Source organism: Sipha flava, unplaced genomic scaffold (assembly GCF_003268045.1).
Source record: "Sipha flava isolate LNK unplaced genomic scaffold, YSA_version1 168_pilon_pilon, whole genome shotgun sequence".
In the NCBI taxonomy this organism is placed as follows: Eukaryota; Metazoa; Arthropoda; class Insecta; order Hemiptera; family Aphididae; genus Sipha; species Sipha flava.
Window position 1 is genome coordinate 746,384 of NW_020271871.1, and position 19,018 is coordinate 765,401.

The 19,018-nt window shown below is 27.6% G+C and overlaps 1 protein-coding gene across 1 annotated transcript; it reads right to left on the reverse strand.

Annotated features, from left to right (window-relative positions):
* Window positions 1-11,618: 11,618 nt before the first annotated feature.
* Window positions 11,619-18,244, reverse strand: LOC112679805 (dolichyl-diphosphooligosaccharide--protein glycosyltransferase subunit 2). The gene is made up of 13 exons (XM_025549725.1): window positions 18,068-18,244; window positions 17,774-17,967; window positions 17,164-17,292; window positions 16,938-17,101; window positions 13,756-13,895; window positions 13,513-13,691; window positions 13,230-13,423; window positions 12,931-13,146; window positions 12,671-12,875; window positions 12,420-12,611; window positions 12,243-12,338; window positions 12,109-12,184; window positions 11,619-12,023 (listed from the first exon to the last, which is right to left on the reverse strand). Exons 1-13 carry the CDS (start codon window positions 18,075-18,077, stop codon window positions 11,884-11,886), a joined length of 1,935 nt encoding a protein of 644 aa, XP_025405510.1. The 5' UTR covers window positions 18,078-18,244; the 3' UTR covers window positions 11,619-11,883.
* Between the last annotated feature and the right edge of the window lie 774 nt (window positions 18,245-19,018).

Consider the following 19,018-nt stretch of genomic DNA (forward strand, 5'->3'; position numbering starts at 1 on the left):
TCATACGCTTTTTCTAAATCTATAAATACCAAACATATTTTTTTCTTCTTTTCCCTAAACTCTCTATTAGTCGTTACTCTTTTATACTCGACTCTTTCATTACCTACATGTCTATTAATATCACCAAGAATCACAGTATCTTAATTTCCTGGTATTACTTGCATCACTTCATTAATTTCTCGTAAAAACTCTTTCTTTTTCCTTTCTTTATATCCTTCTTGGGGCGTATTCGCACTTATTACATTTAATACTTCTTTTTCAAATACCAATTTTATCGAAATAATTCTCTTCTTTTCTTCTTACGTCGCCTACCTTACTTTGCATCTCCTCATCCAATATTACTATGACCCCATTCCTAGTACTAGTCCTACCTGAATATATTATTTTTTAGCCCTCTCTTATTTCTTTTGCTATCTTTTCTTTTCACTTAGTTTCCTGAACACAAAAAATATTAACTTTCCTCTTCTTTAATATTTGTACTAACTCTCTACTACTCTGCCTGTTATCGTTCCAACATTCCATATATTTTTTCTCATTTCATACTAATTTCTCATACCTAGACGCAGATTTAACCTGGGACGCAATGGTCCCTACATTGTTGATATTACCCGTGTTGAGTAGACCTGAACATATAACTAGTGATCCAGCTACACTGGCTGTCCGGCTGGTACCACACACTTTATCTTCTAGGCCTTCTCCACTTCTCACTACGATATTTCCTCTCACTTGTCATTAAGGTGGGATTAAGCACCTTTTAGGCCCCGAGGCTGAAAATTTATATGGGTCCTTTGACAAAACATGATTTACATAGCTGCTCGCTACGCTCGCAGAACAATCAATTTTTTTAAACTATTTCACAAATTGTCAATTGCATTAAATAATAATAAAATTAATGGATATACACAATTTATGTCTATAAATCTACTAATTTTAGTATGAAAAAAATGTATATCGGCTTAAAATTGTTTGGGCCCCTTTCACTTGATTACTCGAGAGGGCCCCAGGACTGCCACCTCGGCTAGACCCTCTCCTTAATACGGCCTTACTTGTCATCCCTATGTACATTCGAGAGAGGACACACTGCATAAGTTTCAGTTTCCTCATCCTCTTTGATAACATTTTACACCAGCTGTCAATCTGACGTAACATCATTTAGTCGCCTCTTACGACTGAACGAGGAATCGTGGAAGTTCTTTGATCCCCTTTCATGGAGGAGAGTCGTTACAAAATAGTAATTAACAATAAAATATAATACGGTAACTTAAATTATAGAAATTACATTTGTTTCTATTAAGTGGCACTGCGCTCTGAACCGATTAATTCCAGTTTCCAATGAGCACGCGTCACCGGCATCTCATCCGCGGCATTTCAGCACGCAAACGAAATACGATTAGGTTTTACGTTGATTTCGAAGAAATCCGTTCTGCATACGAACTCTTATTATCTTTAAATAATGCACGTTGGTCGTACCACAACTATTGGTTGATACGAAGTTACGCGAAAATATTGCTCAGGTGAGTCGAAATCTGGTCACTTAATACTTGCGGGTCTTGCTTCCGCCATTTACCTAATGACGGTAAAAAATCGTGAAACTTGTCTCTTAGGCATAATTTGTACAACGTTTTCACGACACCTGGCACAAATCTAATTTCAAAGAAAAAACAAAAAAAAAATATACCAAATTAAATTGGCCGCGGTCAAGGCGGACAAATTATATATAAAATCGATGTCTTGGCTGACCAATTTTCCAATATTAAAGTGAAAATATGGGTGTTAACCAGTTGCCCTCTTATCTAATATACACAATTACAACATAAAGTATGGGAGGTAAATATATAAATAATAAATAAAGAATATAATATTATAATATAATAAATATACTGTTTATAATTAAATATTAAATTAAATAATTGATTAAGAAGGTAATATACAATGTGATTTGTCAAAAAAATTAAACATTTGCAATTGTAATATTACTATAGGTACCTTTTATGTTTTGTAATAATGACTAATGGCTTTTACTAAATCCAATCTGCTAATATTTTTATATTTATTTATGAAATTTTCAATTTTCGTTTTTTTTAACTAGGTAAGACCGATTGGTAATATTTTTTATTTCGTTTACATTATTTATAGCAATGTATGTACTTGTTTGAACTTCTTTAAGAATATTTATAAAAATAAAAATATTCGGATATTCGAAAATACAGCAATTAGTGACGATCAACCGTGACGCGACCTACAGAATATTGCGTGGCTACGGGTATATATTTATTATATGTGTCCTCAAAATATAAACGATTGTAAATACACTAAAAAAAAAAAAAAAATGTGTTCATAAATTAATTAATATTACAATTTCATTATATTACTTTTTCGACTAATATGATATTTAACAGTAATAGATAAGACTAACCTAACTCGATTCAATACATCTTGTGGCCGCTTGAAGATTTTTTTCATACATTTATGTTAGTCATAGCGTAGTATCCGTGGTGAAATCCGTTCATTATGCTCTTATTCCTGCCCGAATAGCAGATCGTAATAAAAATGTAGTAAAAAATAAAAATAAAAAAATATTACACACTGCAATACTATTAGCTGGACTTTAAAACGTGTTATTCGCCTAGATATTGCTTTCAAATAAAATATGCCTAAGCGATAGAGTTGTTCTGAACTAATATCGCTCGCAAATGCCTTAAGGTGAGTTTCAGTGCCCCGAAGTCTCCTTGTGACTGTGATGTACTAAATAAAAATAAAATCAGTGATGAAATGGATAAAAAATATCCCAGGAGGTTAATCCTGGGCCTATTATTATCACATTTCAACTAACAAATATTTTTAGTTAATAGTATTTAATTAATTTCAATTCGGATATTCTAATAGTAAACGAATGGTGTTTTACTAATGTATTTTAAAATTACATTTTGTATACGAGTCATTAATATGACACTGTCGAGGGCCCGGGAAGTGATTGCCCCTTTACCTCCTTGGCCAGTCCGCCTCCGAATAAAATATAAGCAAAATAAAGTCAGTAAATCATATGGTTATAAGACGACAAAAGAAATTAAAATCTAAATTTAGACGTTCAAAGTTTGATTTTTTTTTACCGGGAAATAATAATAATATAGGTGTATTATAATCGCGAAAATTGTTTAAGAAATGTTTTGAACGAACAATATTCTGATAGTATCACTCAACTTGCACGCTGAGCTAACTTATTTTGTCGTAAAAAAAAATGAAAGGGCAAATCTTAATTATAAGTGTAATATTTCAATGTGAACTATCTTATCCAATGTTTCGGTAAAGAGTAGACTTTAATAACACATAAACAAATTGTGTACAAATTAAAATATAATAAAAAACATTTTTTTATCATTGTTGTTCTATAAGTATTTTATCACAAAAAATTGTTTTCATAAACATAATTTATTTCAATATGTAATAAAAGTACTTTACTGAAAAATATTTCTTACATTTTTGTTAGGTTCTAGTTTTGTTAAATTATTTTTAACCAAATTCTTGTTTGAATGTCATTATCGAGTTAATAGTTAAAATTTAAAATCAAGTACAAAAAAAAAATTCTTGTTTTTAGTAAAATGAAAAACGAAACGAAGTATGTACATACACTATAACTACACTCACCATACGACAACGTGTTAACGACGTATTTATCAAACACAACGAATATAACTCTAATGGCATTAAAAATTCGTGAATTGATCATTCAGATAAGGACGATCATTGTTCGTCATCTATCCACACCATATCCCCTGAATCACAAATGTGTGTAGGATTTTGGGCGCTATAACCCCCACGGATTCTTTTGATATAGAAATCTGTCAACGGCAACAATTTAATTAAAAAGTGTATCCTCTAAAATCAAAAGTATTTTAGACCTTGATCTTATCTCTAACATGCCTTATCATCTTGTTGTCCAGATTACGGCATGAATATATAATATAAATTAATGTTTCATGTAACAATTTACTTAATCGTTATTTTTAGTTTTCGCAATTCAACTAAAAAGAATAATAATAATGTACATATAATTGTAAGTTATATTTTTTTGTTTTAATTTTTAACTACGATAGAATGAGAATACACGATATTAACCGTGTTCGAAATTATTAGTACCTACACCTTTACTACAGACCTACTTATTTTAAAATACATTATCTGTCTGTTGACTGTTATATATTCGAATTAGTATTCAAAATCTATAATGAAATGTTATTATTATTAAAAAGACAGTGTAAAGACACTTAAAACAGGTGAGTTTTTAATCAATTTTTAAGATAAGAAATGCGAATTTTCCCGCACGTGGTAAAAAATAAGTTTGTATAATTACATACGTGTGAGTAAATTAAGCAAATCGTACCCAAAAATCACATCATACGAGTTGAAATTGTAATATCTATAGTTATTATTTATAAAAAGGTGTGTAAACAACTGTTAAACGAAAGCGACACACAATGAATTAATTTTTGTAAAGTCGTTATTTTTACTCGACAGAAATACATAATCGTTGAAATAGACATGTAAAGTGAAGAGATACACCAAGTATCAAAACCTTTTCGATTTCCAATAATTTGTTTGAACAGAACCATATTTATAAAGTTTTCTTCAATGTTTAAATAATAAAAATTTGTTTTAAGTTTGATCATGGTCTATGTAGTTCATAAATTGATACTAAATAGAATTCCCAACAATACAACCTAGTTATACATATTATGCGAAAAATGACAAAAATAAATCACATATGAAGTAGCAGAATCGTTGTTGTATACACTTAGATGTAAACGTATTGCGATAAGATGCTGGTGCATGTTTAATATTGCAGTTTGCCAGAAATAGTTTTACACTACATAGCTGTGTATATTTGTTGGCATGGAATTTATTTAGAAAGTCAGTTTCAATAACTCGGGATATAATGTAGGTACAGTGTACAATGTACTTGTATTTTCTAAAATCAATTTTTTACGTCTGAAGAATTACTATATCTTGATACGATTGTCAATTTTTTTTATTTTTAATTGCACCACATGCATAAATAGTTATTTTTGAAATTAACGTTTAACAATGATTATCTTTTGATAAAAAAAATTGTTTTAATTGGCTTAAAATTTACCAAATACGAACGATTTAAAGTTTTAATGCTATACCTACCTAAACAATTACAAGGTATCATGGCATGCTGCATAAATAGTTAGACGTTAGGTATAGTACTATCATATTATATAGTTATTATTAGTAGAGCAACGAGAAAAAATTAAATGTTCGTTTTCAACTTAGTTTTATGAAAACCATATAAAGATAATGACCATCGTTCGATTATTTTAAGACACGAAATATTGTATAACTTTTAACAGTATTTATCTTATTACAATATTCGAAAACATTATTTTACCGAATCATAACATCGTCGTAAAAGTCAACATGTATTTTTGTATTATTCATACTTCCTTTAACCGTTCTATTTTTTGATCCACGATTCATAATGACCAGGGAACGGACATTAATGCCATAAAAAATAAGAAAAATGTCCTAAAAAAATACGACTTAATGCCTTAAAAAAATGCTTTAATATCAAAAAAAATGCATTAAAAAACACAATTCAAAACAGATTTGTGTATGTATAATATATTGATATTGTATTATAACTCAAAACTTATAAAAACACATCATAATTAAAAATGTAATATTAATTATTATTTAGTTTTGTATTATTTATTTTTCGTTATCGCGTATCGTAATGTTATCGAGGTTATTACGATTAAGGTCGTTTCACACTATCGATACGAACGGGGATTTTCAAATTTTGAAATTACATATTGGTAGATACAACCAGCCGGTTTTCGTAAAAATAACTAATTTATGAGACAAAACGAAAAATTTTATACAGTTTACATTTAATGTATATTTTTTAAAAATTTTTGTAATACCAAGCAACAAATGCATATAAAAATGACTTAAAAATGTCAAAAAATGATCTAAAAAGCAAAAAAGTCTTAAAAATGTAAAAAAAAAATGCAATATAAAAGTTACATATTTTAACTCCTTAATATATGAAATGAACTTCGTGTTTGGAAAACAATGTTTTCGGACGTACAGAAAAAATGCAATTTGCATCAAATCTGTTCCATAATAATGACCATTGCGCAGCGAAAACAACATTAAAACATCATCTGACCATGATTTCGTTGAAATTATGATTCAAGCATGCACATAAGAAGAATAAAAAATTAAATTTTTATAAAACATATCAAAAATACGGATTTTAATATATGTAAACCACTGTGAAAAAACCAGATCTAAAAAATATGCATTGCAAACCGAGTTATTAGGACCAACTTTCCACATGAATACCATGCCGTGTATGACATCCATAGCGTAGTTATTCATCATCAGAAATAAAGTTATGTTTATAATTATTTAATTTGAATAAAAAAAAAAAAAAAAAAAACTATAAATAAATAAGTAAACAAGTAACTCGTTTGCGCTGTCTTTGCAATTATGCCTTTAAACAAATATAAAACATGGAAGACGTAAAAGACTAAATATTGCTGCATATTCTCTTATACCAGTTATGATAATGTACATACTAACGTAGGTACACGGTAAATAAGTCCATAATCAATAGAAGCCAACTAAGCCAACCAATTATACTTAAATGTATATTGGGTATTTTAAAGTATCTTTTAGTATCTAACTAGGTACTTTTAGTGTGTTTTATGACGGTATAAGTATTATACACAATAGGTACTCACTACTTATATCGTCCAACTAATTCAGTATAGTCACTGCAACCATGTTTTCTATTATTTTTACATTTCAAAACAAATCAAACGACAAAATATTTGATTACACATACTGGTTTTTTTGAATCATTTCCGTCTTCTTCGTCGTTTTGAGATAATGATAATGTGTATACATTATTGAAATCGTTGACACTCCATTACATTCGAAAAACGATTTTACTGACTTCCGAGCAACATTTATAGCGTGTACACTGACTCAAAAATCGTAAAATAAAAAATTAATAAACAATACATTTCACCTCTCCCCCTCTGAATATTGCCACCTCCATTGTTTACGCTAATAAAATAGCAACTATAATAAAATAATTATGTTTCATTCAAAAAAATTTTCAATAAGTACAATAAGATTGACGGTTTGCTACATGAAGTTGATAACGTTCAAATGTTTTTTTAAAAAAAACATTAGTATACAAACTTCATACTTACTAAATTGATTAGATCAGCGTTTTTTAAACTTTAATATCCGCGGAACCCTTTTTAATGTCCACATTTATTGTGAAACACCTTACTTTTTTTTTTTAGCTTTTTAGCTCTTTTTAGGATTATTTGTAAATAAATTATAATCATATAATAATATTGTGTTAAAGGTGTTTAATTTAAAAGATATGTTAAAATAAACGTATACGTATAATATTTCTTTAATAAAAATTACTTTAATTAGACTATTCCATATGGCTTATACATTGTTATTTAATTTTAAAAAGAGTTTTTTTTTCTATAATGCGAACATCTTTTCACCATTGCTAATCTTTAGTTAGAAATGTTAAATTAATTTTCTTAAAAAATTTTAAAAAATTACGTAAGCTTCGTGAAACCCCGGGGTTCCGCGGAACACAGTTTAAGAAACGCTGGATTAGATTAACATGAAATTTATTTTAGGTCATACATACATAAAAATGTATTATAAACTATGATAAAAAAATTGTTATTCAACATTGCTGGGATATTTTATTATTAGTGAATCGTAATTTTTATTTTCCGAAACACAAAATAACTTATTTCATTGAGAGAAATGTCTAAAATGATAGACATGAATTATTTTAATAGTATTACCGTTGTAATTGACATGTCTTTCCGTGGTTTTAATAAAGATTTAAACGGCTACCGAGGTAAATACGTCTGCTTTATCATTATCTGCCACATCTATAAAGTGGAAGACCATTAAATATCACGGTAGGCAATTCATTTAACAATGAAATGCGTCGTTTACGACACACGAAATTACATAGGCACAAACTATTAAATGTAGGGCATGAAAATAACCGCCATACATATATATATAAATATAGGTATTTAAAATTATTTCATAGGTCGCGGACTAATGAAGCCCACATTCGAGTATACAGCAATTGTAGCCCTTGTAACTCTAAAAGTAATAACAATAATAATTAAAAGTGTATAGAATTTGCTTGTATTTGTATTTGGTACACGCAAATGTGACGTGTACGTAGGGATATAGGTAGTGATGTTCAAGATATTTAAACGTATTATGACAGTTTAGAAATAGGTAAATATATACATCTTATATATATCTTAAATATTATACACACACTTATCCAGATAAAAAAAGTTTAAAGCTCGTTACAAAAAAAAATAAAAAAAATAAAGGTAACATTTTTATTCTTTTTTTAATGAGATATTAAATGAATAAATTATATAAGTTTTTTATTTATTATTAAAAGAATCAGAAAAGATAAACCGACATTTATCTCCTTTTTAGACATTGAAAAGGCATTTAATAACGTCAACTGGGGGATAATTTTCGAAATGCTGAAAAGAGTCGGAATATTATTAGCGGAAAGTAAACTGCTCCACCGATTGTATAAAAACAGAACATCATAGAAATAGGAGATGAAAAAGAGTCAGGAATAAAGAGAGACAGTGATGTACATTAATACCCTTAATATTTAATGCATATAGTATCCTAGAGGAAATAAATACTATAAGAGAAAGGACACAGTTAGGAATAAAAATAAGTGAACACAGAATAGATATGCTAAGATTTGCTGATAATATAGCAATAGTAGTCGGGAGCGAAAAGGATTTAAAAAATATTCTAAAAACAATGGAAGAGACGATTGAAAGTGAATATAAAAATATACACTGAGAAAACAAAAGTTATAGTATGGAGTAAAGCTAATAACATAAGAACTAGAAAAAAGTTAAGAGATGGTAAAATTATAGAACAAGTAGATCACTCAAAATAGTTAGTAAGCATTATAAGCTCAGATTGAAAATGCATAAAGGAAATAATAAAAATAATATGCCAAGCCAAGGTGACATTTAATAGAAAAAAATAACTTTTTAAATCAAAAAATATTAAAATTAGAAAAAAATCTACTTAAATCGTTCACCTGGATCATTATTTTCAACGGATGTGAAACATGACCTAACGCAAAAGAAAAAAGGAGGAGAACAGAAGTCTTCCAAATGTGGTGATACAGAAGAATGCAAAAGATAAGCTGAACTGATAGAATCATCGGCGAAGAAGTTTAAAAAAGGATTATAGAATCAAGATTATATGGAAAAGTATAAAAAAAAGAAGAATCTAGTAGATATGTCATATTCTCAGACACGGAAGATTTCTAGGGCTAATTTTGGAATTGATGATCGAGAAAAAAAACCACATTGGAAGACCACGATTACAATACATAAGGCAGATTATGGAAGACCAAGAATTAAAAAGGAAGGTTAAAACGAATTAAAAAGAAAAACGATAGAGAATCAAGTATATTGTTGAAGTGAATCATTAGATTGAAGACTACAGAAGATCATTCAGTTTTTATATCCCAATAATTAATAAGACCATGAATGTGATAATAACAAAAAAGACAATTACAAGATTGAAATAAGAAAATAGAAAAGTTACAAAAAAGTTTCTAGAAAATGTATTAGCGTATTAGCAGTAGTAGCAAGATACGAGTATAGTGTATAAGTAGATAGTTAAATTGCACAGTATTTTCGTACCAAGTTTAACTTATACAATGAGTAATTAAATTATTTATTTTTGAAAATCAAAATAATGGAATAATATGGAATAAAGGAGCAAAGATGTATGATTCTAATAATGTACGAGATATTACTTTTTACGGTACCTACCTACTCTGAAATACCAAACAACGAGAAGATTGCTTGAAACATCCATAAAACAGGTTTGTCGAGGTCGTGAAAAATAAGACCCTCAGGGGAATTGTTGGAATGAGTTAATAATCATGTACATTTGTAGGTGCTTATTATTTAAGGCTAGGATACACATACTCTCGATTCGAGAAAAAATTAATTTCAAATAGTGTAATTAAAAAAATAAATGAATAAAATATTAAAAAATATAACTATGTACCCAATTTCATAGGTATACAAATTAAAGAATAATTAGATTACTATGTGCTTAAGTCGGAATATATTAAAGATGCAATTATTATACTAGATATAATTATAAAATATTATTCATTGATATACTTACTTGTTGATTTTACCTGATTTTCAAGATGGACCAGAATAAAATAATGTCTTATCACAACTTAAAATTCAGCATTCTATTTCCGTTCATCATTGATTGACAGCGGCGTATCCAGGAAGGGGGAGTTGGGGGGGGGTATAAGCCCCCCCCCCCGAAAATTGTTTAATGTTTAATTAATTTAATGATCGATCGACACAGCGCCTAGAGGTCTTCATTACTTTCAAGATATCATATAGTATATACTACTTATAAAACCTACCTAACCTAACGCCCCTTAATAAAATTCTGGATACGCCACCGTTGGCTGATATATATATATCTGTACCATTGATACCATTTTATTAGCAGATTTTTGGGATCAAATACGTCCCCAAAAATATATTAATGTTACATAAAGATTATTATATAAAGGTATAACGTCACAATACTTGCAAAAGTCAGGAAAAATTTATAATTTTAACAGAGTAGAAAAATAAAGTGGACATTTGAATATTGTTTAACTGCTGTTTTCTCAAACCCAAGGCATAAGTAGGCACCAGATGCTTGATAGAGTAATAGTAGTGACACATATCAATAGTCTTTTTGTACTGATACCTATTACTTCAAATCACAAATGACAGTTGTGATATTGAAAAAAATGATTGTAAAATACATTATTGCATTTTCAGTTATTGTTTTTCTGAGTTCGTATAATCACTTTGTCAATCTTATGGTAGGTATAGGTTTACTATCCATCATTCTAAGGTAATATTTTGATTATATTATAAATAAGTCTACTCTTAAGCTGAATAAATATATATATAAAAAACAGTAACAAATAGTTTTAATAATCAGTATCAGGAAATTAATTTATCATTAATATCAATATTATTATGTATTGTGTCGTTATAATATTTTAGTATTTTTTATTTAACAATAACTCAAGATGTTCCAGCTTAGAAAATTTTGTTTTCATAACAGTTTTTAACATCATAAACTTCCAATAAAATCTATTCACATTTAAATCAATTTTTATAGTTTTTCTAAAAATGTAATAAAAAAAAATTGGTACAATTCTTTTTCTGCTGATGTTTGTATTTATTATTTACTTATAAACATTCACAAAGTAAAACAAAAATGCTGTTTAAATATTTACACTTTATTTTCCAAGGAACAAAAAATATTAACTAAGAAATAAATAAATGATACATTAACTAAAAATATTTAATTTCATTTATATTATTTAGCCTGATATATTGACAAAAAATTAAGTATGTTTTATAAAAATGCTTTGTTCAGAAAATATTATTTATATACCTTAAATTAAGTAGATATAAATACTTAAAATATATGGTATAATGTGTGTATGTATGTATGTAATCAATACATTTATATTACAATATTTATGAGATACATTATTAATTAAATGTGCAACAATAAGATGATAATTTAGTAGATAAAATCCAACACTAGTAAAAATGAAAAAAAAATATGACATTTTTTGAAACACATTGGAATGAATAAATTTACTTGGATTCTAATTATCCAAACCACAATCAATAAAAAAATCAATGAATATAAATTAAACCAGCATTCAATTAATTTGATTACAAATGTTCTTAATTACTTGGATCTCCTTCTTGCAATGTATGATAGTAATCTATTTCCAAATAAAAATGCTGAGATCCCCAACACCAATAAATACTTCAATGTCATGAACATATCTAGGTACACCCAAAACATTCCAAACAGTATAAATATACCTAAAAAAAATAAAAATATATATATATATACATGTACAATGATTAAAATATGATAATAATGAGTAGAATAATATAAACAGCTCACTAGCTAATGCTCCATGGAATCCTATAGCACTCAAATTGAATGGAAAGTTTTTAATATTAACTCCTAAGCGAGCCCACTGAAATCATATTTTATTAATAAAACAAATTTTTATGAATTATGGTAATAATACTAACCAAAATAAAGAGAACCAACAATGGTGCCAGAGATAATATGGTGAATAATAGAGACACACCGTGAGGTGGTCTAGGTTCAGGTTCTCTAAAAGTATGCTAAAAATACATATTTTAGTATTTTTAATAAATAATAATACAACATAATTTAATAATTATGTTTAAATAATCAATACTCACCGAAATTAATTTTTTTGGCAGATAATATTCTGCAAAAGATTCAGAAGGAACTGATTCATTTTCTAAAAATTTTAATTTTATGTCACCAAAATTCCAAACGATTGGTTTTTTTAAAAGAGAATCACCAATAATTAAATCCATTGAATACACATTAGATGCGTGTTTAAATAATGGTGACTTGACACCTAAATCCTGAAAAATATTAAATATTTTAAAATAAATGTAATACATTAATTACTTTACTTTCTTACCATATCCAATTTATAATTATTTTGAGAATCTAGTTCAGCAACAAATACACTTTGGGACCCAGTCTTAGAATTTGTAAATCTAATAAATGATTGATGCATTTGTAAATTTTTCTTATTCTGATTATCTTTAATAGTGAAACGTACAACAATTCTTTGCATGTGGTCTGCTTTCAACTGAGTTGATAATTTTTCACCATACTTCAAACTAAAAATACAACAAATTGAAAAAGGAACACATGATAAAACGAGTATAATCATACGTTTGAAGTGATGGACTAGTTTGTTGATCATTATCAGTTGTGCCGACTTTAAAGTTAACAATGTTGACAGAAGAAGCGGATACTTTAACTTCAAGTGGAATAGCTGTATTGCCCAAAAGTGGAACTTTAATTTTTTCTAATGGTATAGCATTTATCACTAAACTATAGAGTCCCGTGGACAAATCTGGTTCATTAAAATCTAATTCATACACAGTTCTTTAAAAAAAAAAAAAAAAAACAATATATAGAAATACCAAAAAAATTTAAAATTTAATATTAAAATAGACATAAATTCTTACTTATCGGCAGTTGTTTTAAACTTATTTTTAGACATAACAACTTTATTATTTAACATTGCTGATTCAACACCAACAGAAAGAGATGTTGGTAATGGTTCTCCAAGTAAATTAGTAAACTTTACAGAAAGTGTTTTCTGCGTATCATCTAAATCACCCATGGGTTTTACAAGAGTAGCAGCGATTGGTAAATGGTACTAAAATATTTTATGAATATAAACATAGTAAAAATAATATGATATGAGTTGCAATTGTATATATAAATTTAAATAATTAAACAACATACTTGGTTATTAGACAAAGTTTTAAGAGCATTGAGTAAATAGTATGCTCCTTTAGGCGTTTGAACTGATTTACGAGATAATAAATAATTACTAAACATCAAAACTTGATCATTTTGTATTGGAAATGAAGTATTACACTGCACAGCATCACAAAACTTATATATCCCAGTTAACACAAGAGCTAAAATTAAAAAAAAAAAAACAATATGAATAAAACGTATAAGTTTATATATTTTTGACATCACCTGTAATTGATAAACCTCCTTCAAATTGCAAATATTTTCGATCTACTTCATCAACTTGCATAATTGCATCAGAAAGACGGTTAAAAGCAAAACGCCCTTCAGGGCCAAGACTTGCCAATAAATGTATTGAATATCCAAAACTATAATAAAACATATTTTGTACTTTAAAGAAATATATAAAATAAAGGATTAAGTTTTATTTTTATTATTTTATGAGATATTAAAAAATCAATATGTTCTTGACATCTTTAAATATGTTTATTATAATACTTAAGTTGGTAGAATAAATCCCAGTAGTATATTTATTTTATTTATCAATACTGTGAAAGTCAATATCAATGAACTAGTTAAATAATTTGGTAATCTATAAAAATCACTTTTCCAGTAAAACCTAACACAATTCATGTAAATCATTAATATTAACTGCATAGGCGTGATTAGAGGGGCTAGGGGGGCTTAGCCTTTCATAAATATTTCATTTTATACATGGCATACCGCATACAGCATACTTAACTTGCAATAGTGTCACATACAAAAAAAGACACATTTCAGTAAATTCAACTTGGTTCAGAATCTAAAATATATTAACATGGTATATAAGGGTAGAGGTAATCTACAGGTTATTTTAAGTTTTGGTAGGAGGGCTGTAGCCCCCCAGATTTTTTACCCTAATTATGCCTATGACAGTTGAGTACAACAGACGGGTTGTTGACCAAAATATAATATCTTCCATCTCGGTGAACTTTCGGTGTTTTTGTCTTTTTGTAAATTCAATATTGTTTGAATCATTATTACTTCCGTTTAACTTTTATTTTCTATTTTTCTGTTAAGTTAGGTGCAACATGCATACTAATTTTTAAGCATTCACATGAGGGGGAAGGGTCTAATTAACCTCTACAAAAACTTTAACATGTATAATATATACATAGGTTGAATTGTTATGTTATAAAAATGTATATAATTTATATTTATGTCTATCAAAAGATCGTTTATATCAGTGTTACTCAACCTTTTTGTAATGATGAACATTAAATTAACTGCCTGTTGATTACGTGACCCACCCCCACAAATACTAAATAAATAAAAAAAATATGGAATAATACAATATTATTAATAATCATAGTACTGAACAGCATGATGGAACAGATCACAGGTTAACATAGGTTGACCCATAAAAAATAATTCATGATCTCATTAAGAGTCACGATCCATAGGATGAGAAACACTGGTTTACATAATATTTAATTGATTTGCATAAATTAAAAATAGATAAAAATATTTTAAATTATTTGTACAGCTTGAAAACATTCATCAAAATTTAAATGGGTCATATTTCCCCCCTCGCGATTTGTAATGTCATAACTCCCGTCATGATTTATTTTTCGTGATAAAATATATAAAAAATTTAAAAATCAATTTAAAAACCTTTTACTTTGCAGAAATCAATATATGTGACCATTAAAAATAAGATTTTGTAATTTAAATATATATATTTTTTTTACAAAACAAAATTTTTTTGTGAAATTTTGAAAAATATTATTTTTTTTTAAATATATAATTTTTAATAATGCATATAGTATTAAATTTATTTTTATTTTTATTTTATATTCGGTTATAAAATATCTGACCACAAGTACATATCACTTGGAATCTATTCGTGTTTAAAATAAAAAAAAGATGAATATCATAAAAACATTTAGCATGTTTTTAGTAATGGGGTTTGATGGACCCCCAGGTTAGAGTAATAAAATTTAAATGCTTAGGCGTTCTCTTAACTCAAGAGATTAAGTTAATGGTCGAGATATCAAGAAGATGAAAATTAGCAAACAAATGTTATTTGGAGCTGGAATCCTGCTAAAATCGAGATTGATATCTGTAAATCTAAAAATATTTAATTTAATATTTAATTTAGATTTGATTCAGGATATGAATAAAGGTTTGATAACTAGTGTAAAGAGTTTGTGTGGAGTAACAGAAGATTTTAACGTAGGAGTAGATGTGCATAAAAGGTCAGCTCTAAGCCCTTATTTATTTTCCGTGGTAATGGATAGAATTACGAGACATACAGGCGCGGTACCATGGTTTATGATGTCTGCTGATGATATAGTTTTCTTCTTCTTCTTGGATTTACAATTCTATAAGAATTGGCTGTCACCATCACCGTTCTTCAATCATCACAATCCTGGACTCTATTTTCCCAATCCATCATTTTGAGTGTTTCCAAATGAGACCAATATAATAATATAATATAATAACTAGTGGTGATGTGATAGACGAAATTGAGAACTTTAAATATTTAGGATCGTTTTACAAAAGGACAGGGTTTTGGCATAGATGTAAAACTTTGGATTAATTGCAGTTGAATGAGATAGAGATAAGTGTCGTATGTTTTATACACTAAGAAAATTCCAATGAGACTGAAAGGTAAATTATATAGAAGTTTAGTATGACCAACTATGCTATATGGTTCAAAGTGTTGGGCAGTTGACAGAAGAATAGAACACATTATTAATATCGCAGAAAAGAGAATGCTAAGATGGATAAGTGGAATAACAAGAGATGATAGAATAAGGAACGAGTATGTGATAGTATTGGTGTAGCGTCTATATTGGATAAGATGAGAGAATATAGACTGAGATAGTTTGAGCATATGATGAAACGAGATGAACCATATGCAGTAAGAGTTGTTATAAAAATGAAAGTTGAAGGAAAATAGGAAGACTAAAAAAAAAAAGATGGTTAGATACTATTGAGAATCATATGAAGACTCTTGGTATAGAGTATGAGGAAAATCGAGAAAAATGGAAGTTTAGGACAAGGGTGGCCGACCCCAAGTAGTTGGGAGAAAGGGGAAGAAGAAGAAGAAAGACATATTTACTATATCGTTTACGTTCAAAATGTGTAAGTTAGATAAGTTACAAATTTACCTATGGTTAATACCAAACCAAAGAAATGATCCATCAATAACCACATTTGTTTTTAATATTAAATGAATTATTTAGTAGTTGTATGGTAAACTGATTACTATGATTATTACAATCATATGAGTTTTTTAAATTATTCAAATAAGTTATAATATATTATTTACATTCCTAATTTAAATTATTATTTCAGAATAAAATTATTCACTATTTTTGTTTTTAGAATAAATATTAAATCTATTAAAATAAAAAAAAGCTTACTCAGTTATGGTATCATCAGGCTTCATTTTTCTTTTGATGATATTTATAAGTTTAGTAATATCCTTGGGTTTGAGGTTAAAGTTGCTTAAAATATTAACACCAAAGTATAAATCAGCCATGTGTACATCTCTAATATCTTTTTTCTCTAACATAGTATATACATCCTAAAGATATGATCAAAAATAATATATTTTTCAAGTTAAATAAGTTAATTAAATGTTATTACTTGAACAGATTCATCAACAGCTAGTTTGCCTGAACATGTACTAATCACTTTCCATGCACTTGTTGAAAAATACACAGAATCAAAAGCCTTTGATTTCCCAACTAATTTCACCAATTTATTACATATTGCCTAAAATATAAATTGAATTGGTTATAAGTAATTTAAAATACAATCGGAAAATAGTTAGAGATTATGAATAATATATTGTTTTGTTATTATTAAGCAAAAAGCAGTTAATGAAAATTTATAATAGACATTATTATATAATTTATATATATATACAAATGTTTATTCTAAATTGGTATTAAAATATGTATCAATAAAATAAAATAAAATATTTTTTGCTTAACTATTTATAGATTTTATTGAAGGTAACTAGATAATTACAAAAATTATCTTTTAAGCAAATGACACTATCAGAATTTTAAAATTATTTTTACTTTATCTAATTTAAATAAATGCGAGTTCATTTCAAAATGAATAAATAATAATACAACAATTATTAGACTAAACATTGTAATATTCCATTTTCCTAAGTGTTTTCTGAATTAATAATAAAACAAAAATATACATCAAAATGATGCTTGAATTGAATTAAATGAACACTCACTTGAGCATCAGGTACTTTTTGATCAATTTGTTGCAATCCAGCAACAGCATAGAAGATGTCGGACAAATTTTCAGATACTAGTCCAGTTAACAGTACACTTTTCAGTTGTTCCTTGTCCCTAGCCGTCAAATATGTATCAACAGATATACTGGTTGATAAGCACAAATAACTTGTCAAAACGGTAAACAAAAACACTGCAACAAATTAAAATGCCAAGAATATATTATAATCAAGTGGATATCTAATAAACATCACAATAGTTTGAACAATATACAGTCATAAACGGTATCTTACCGGATTTCATGGTGACAGTTCTCGACGAAACACAATGAAAAAACGTGTTAGAAGAACGATGTTACAAATTTAAACCATCACAGATCGTAGAATATGAATTAATAATATGACAAAAATTATTTATTAAATACCGTTCTGACGTAGCCGGCAGAACATTTGTGTACTCACTCAATAACTGTGTTATCAGTAACTCTGTTAGGTTATGTTTACAACACGTCGCATTTTTAACGGCAAAGACGTGTCAATTTGTGTACCACAGAACTTCTATAAAATATACCCTTATCTTTGTATGGTTCTATTGGTTTGTATGGTTTGTAACACTTGACTACCAGAACATATGTTCAATCGTTTGATGATAATCGATGTAATATAGTGAATATTAAACACAGATATATAACCATAGATAATAGAAGAATGGATAGGCCATTACAACTTATCACACGGAAATAAATATTTATTTTGAGGTTACAAGGGGTCTTATCAATTATCAAAATGTCAAATTGTAAATTTAAATAATCAATAACTATAATAGGTGTTTTTTATATTCAGTTATTTTCGTTATTCATCATGTTTTATATTTAATGTTAATTTTTAATATTAATATTGAATAACAAAATCATACTTATATTTACTTATAATTTATAATTAAAATGATATTACCTATGTCGAATCTTAAATAAATGTATAAATCACAATTTGGATCCATAAGTCGGTATAATGACAATATTTAATACACATTATTTACTCATGACTAAAATGAATAAGCTTTGTTAACTTAGCTCGGGTACGTTTTTCCTTGATATTGTTATCATTTATTTTTCTAATTTCGTGAAAAATACGAATGTCAACATATTTATTGATTGTTAAATTTATTAAATTATCTCTGTGCATATGCTTATTTAAAAATGATTCTTGTCCTGTGCAATATAGAATTGTTTTTTCTATTATCTA

Excerpts from the sequence above, each read along its gene's own strand:
- LOC112679805 (XM_025549725.1), bottom strand. Across the intron at positions 12,612-12,670 it reads ATAATTATAAATTGGATATG|GATTTAGGTGTCAAGTCACC; the intron begins GTAAGAAAGTAA and ends AATATTTTTCAG. Across the intron at positions 12,339-12,419 it reads TGCCAAAAAAATTAATTTCG|CATACTTTTAGAGAACCTGA; the intron begins GTGAGTATTGAT and ends ATGTATTTTTAG.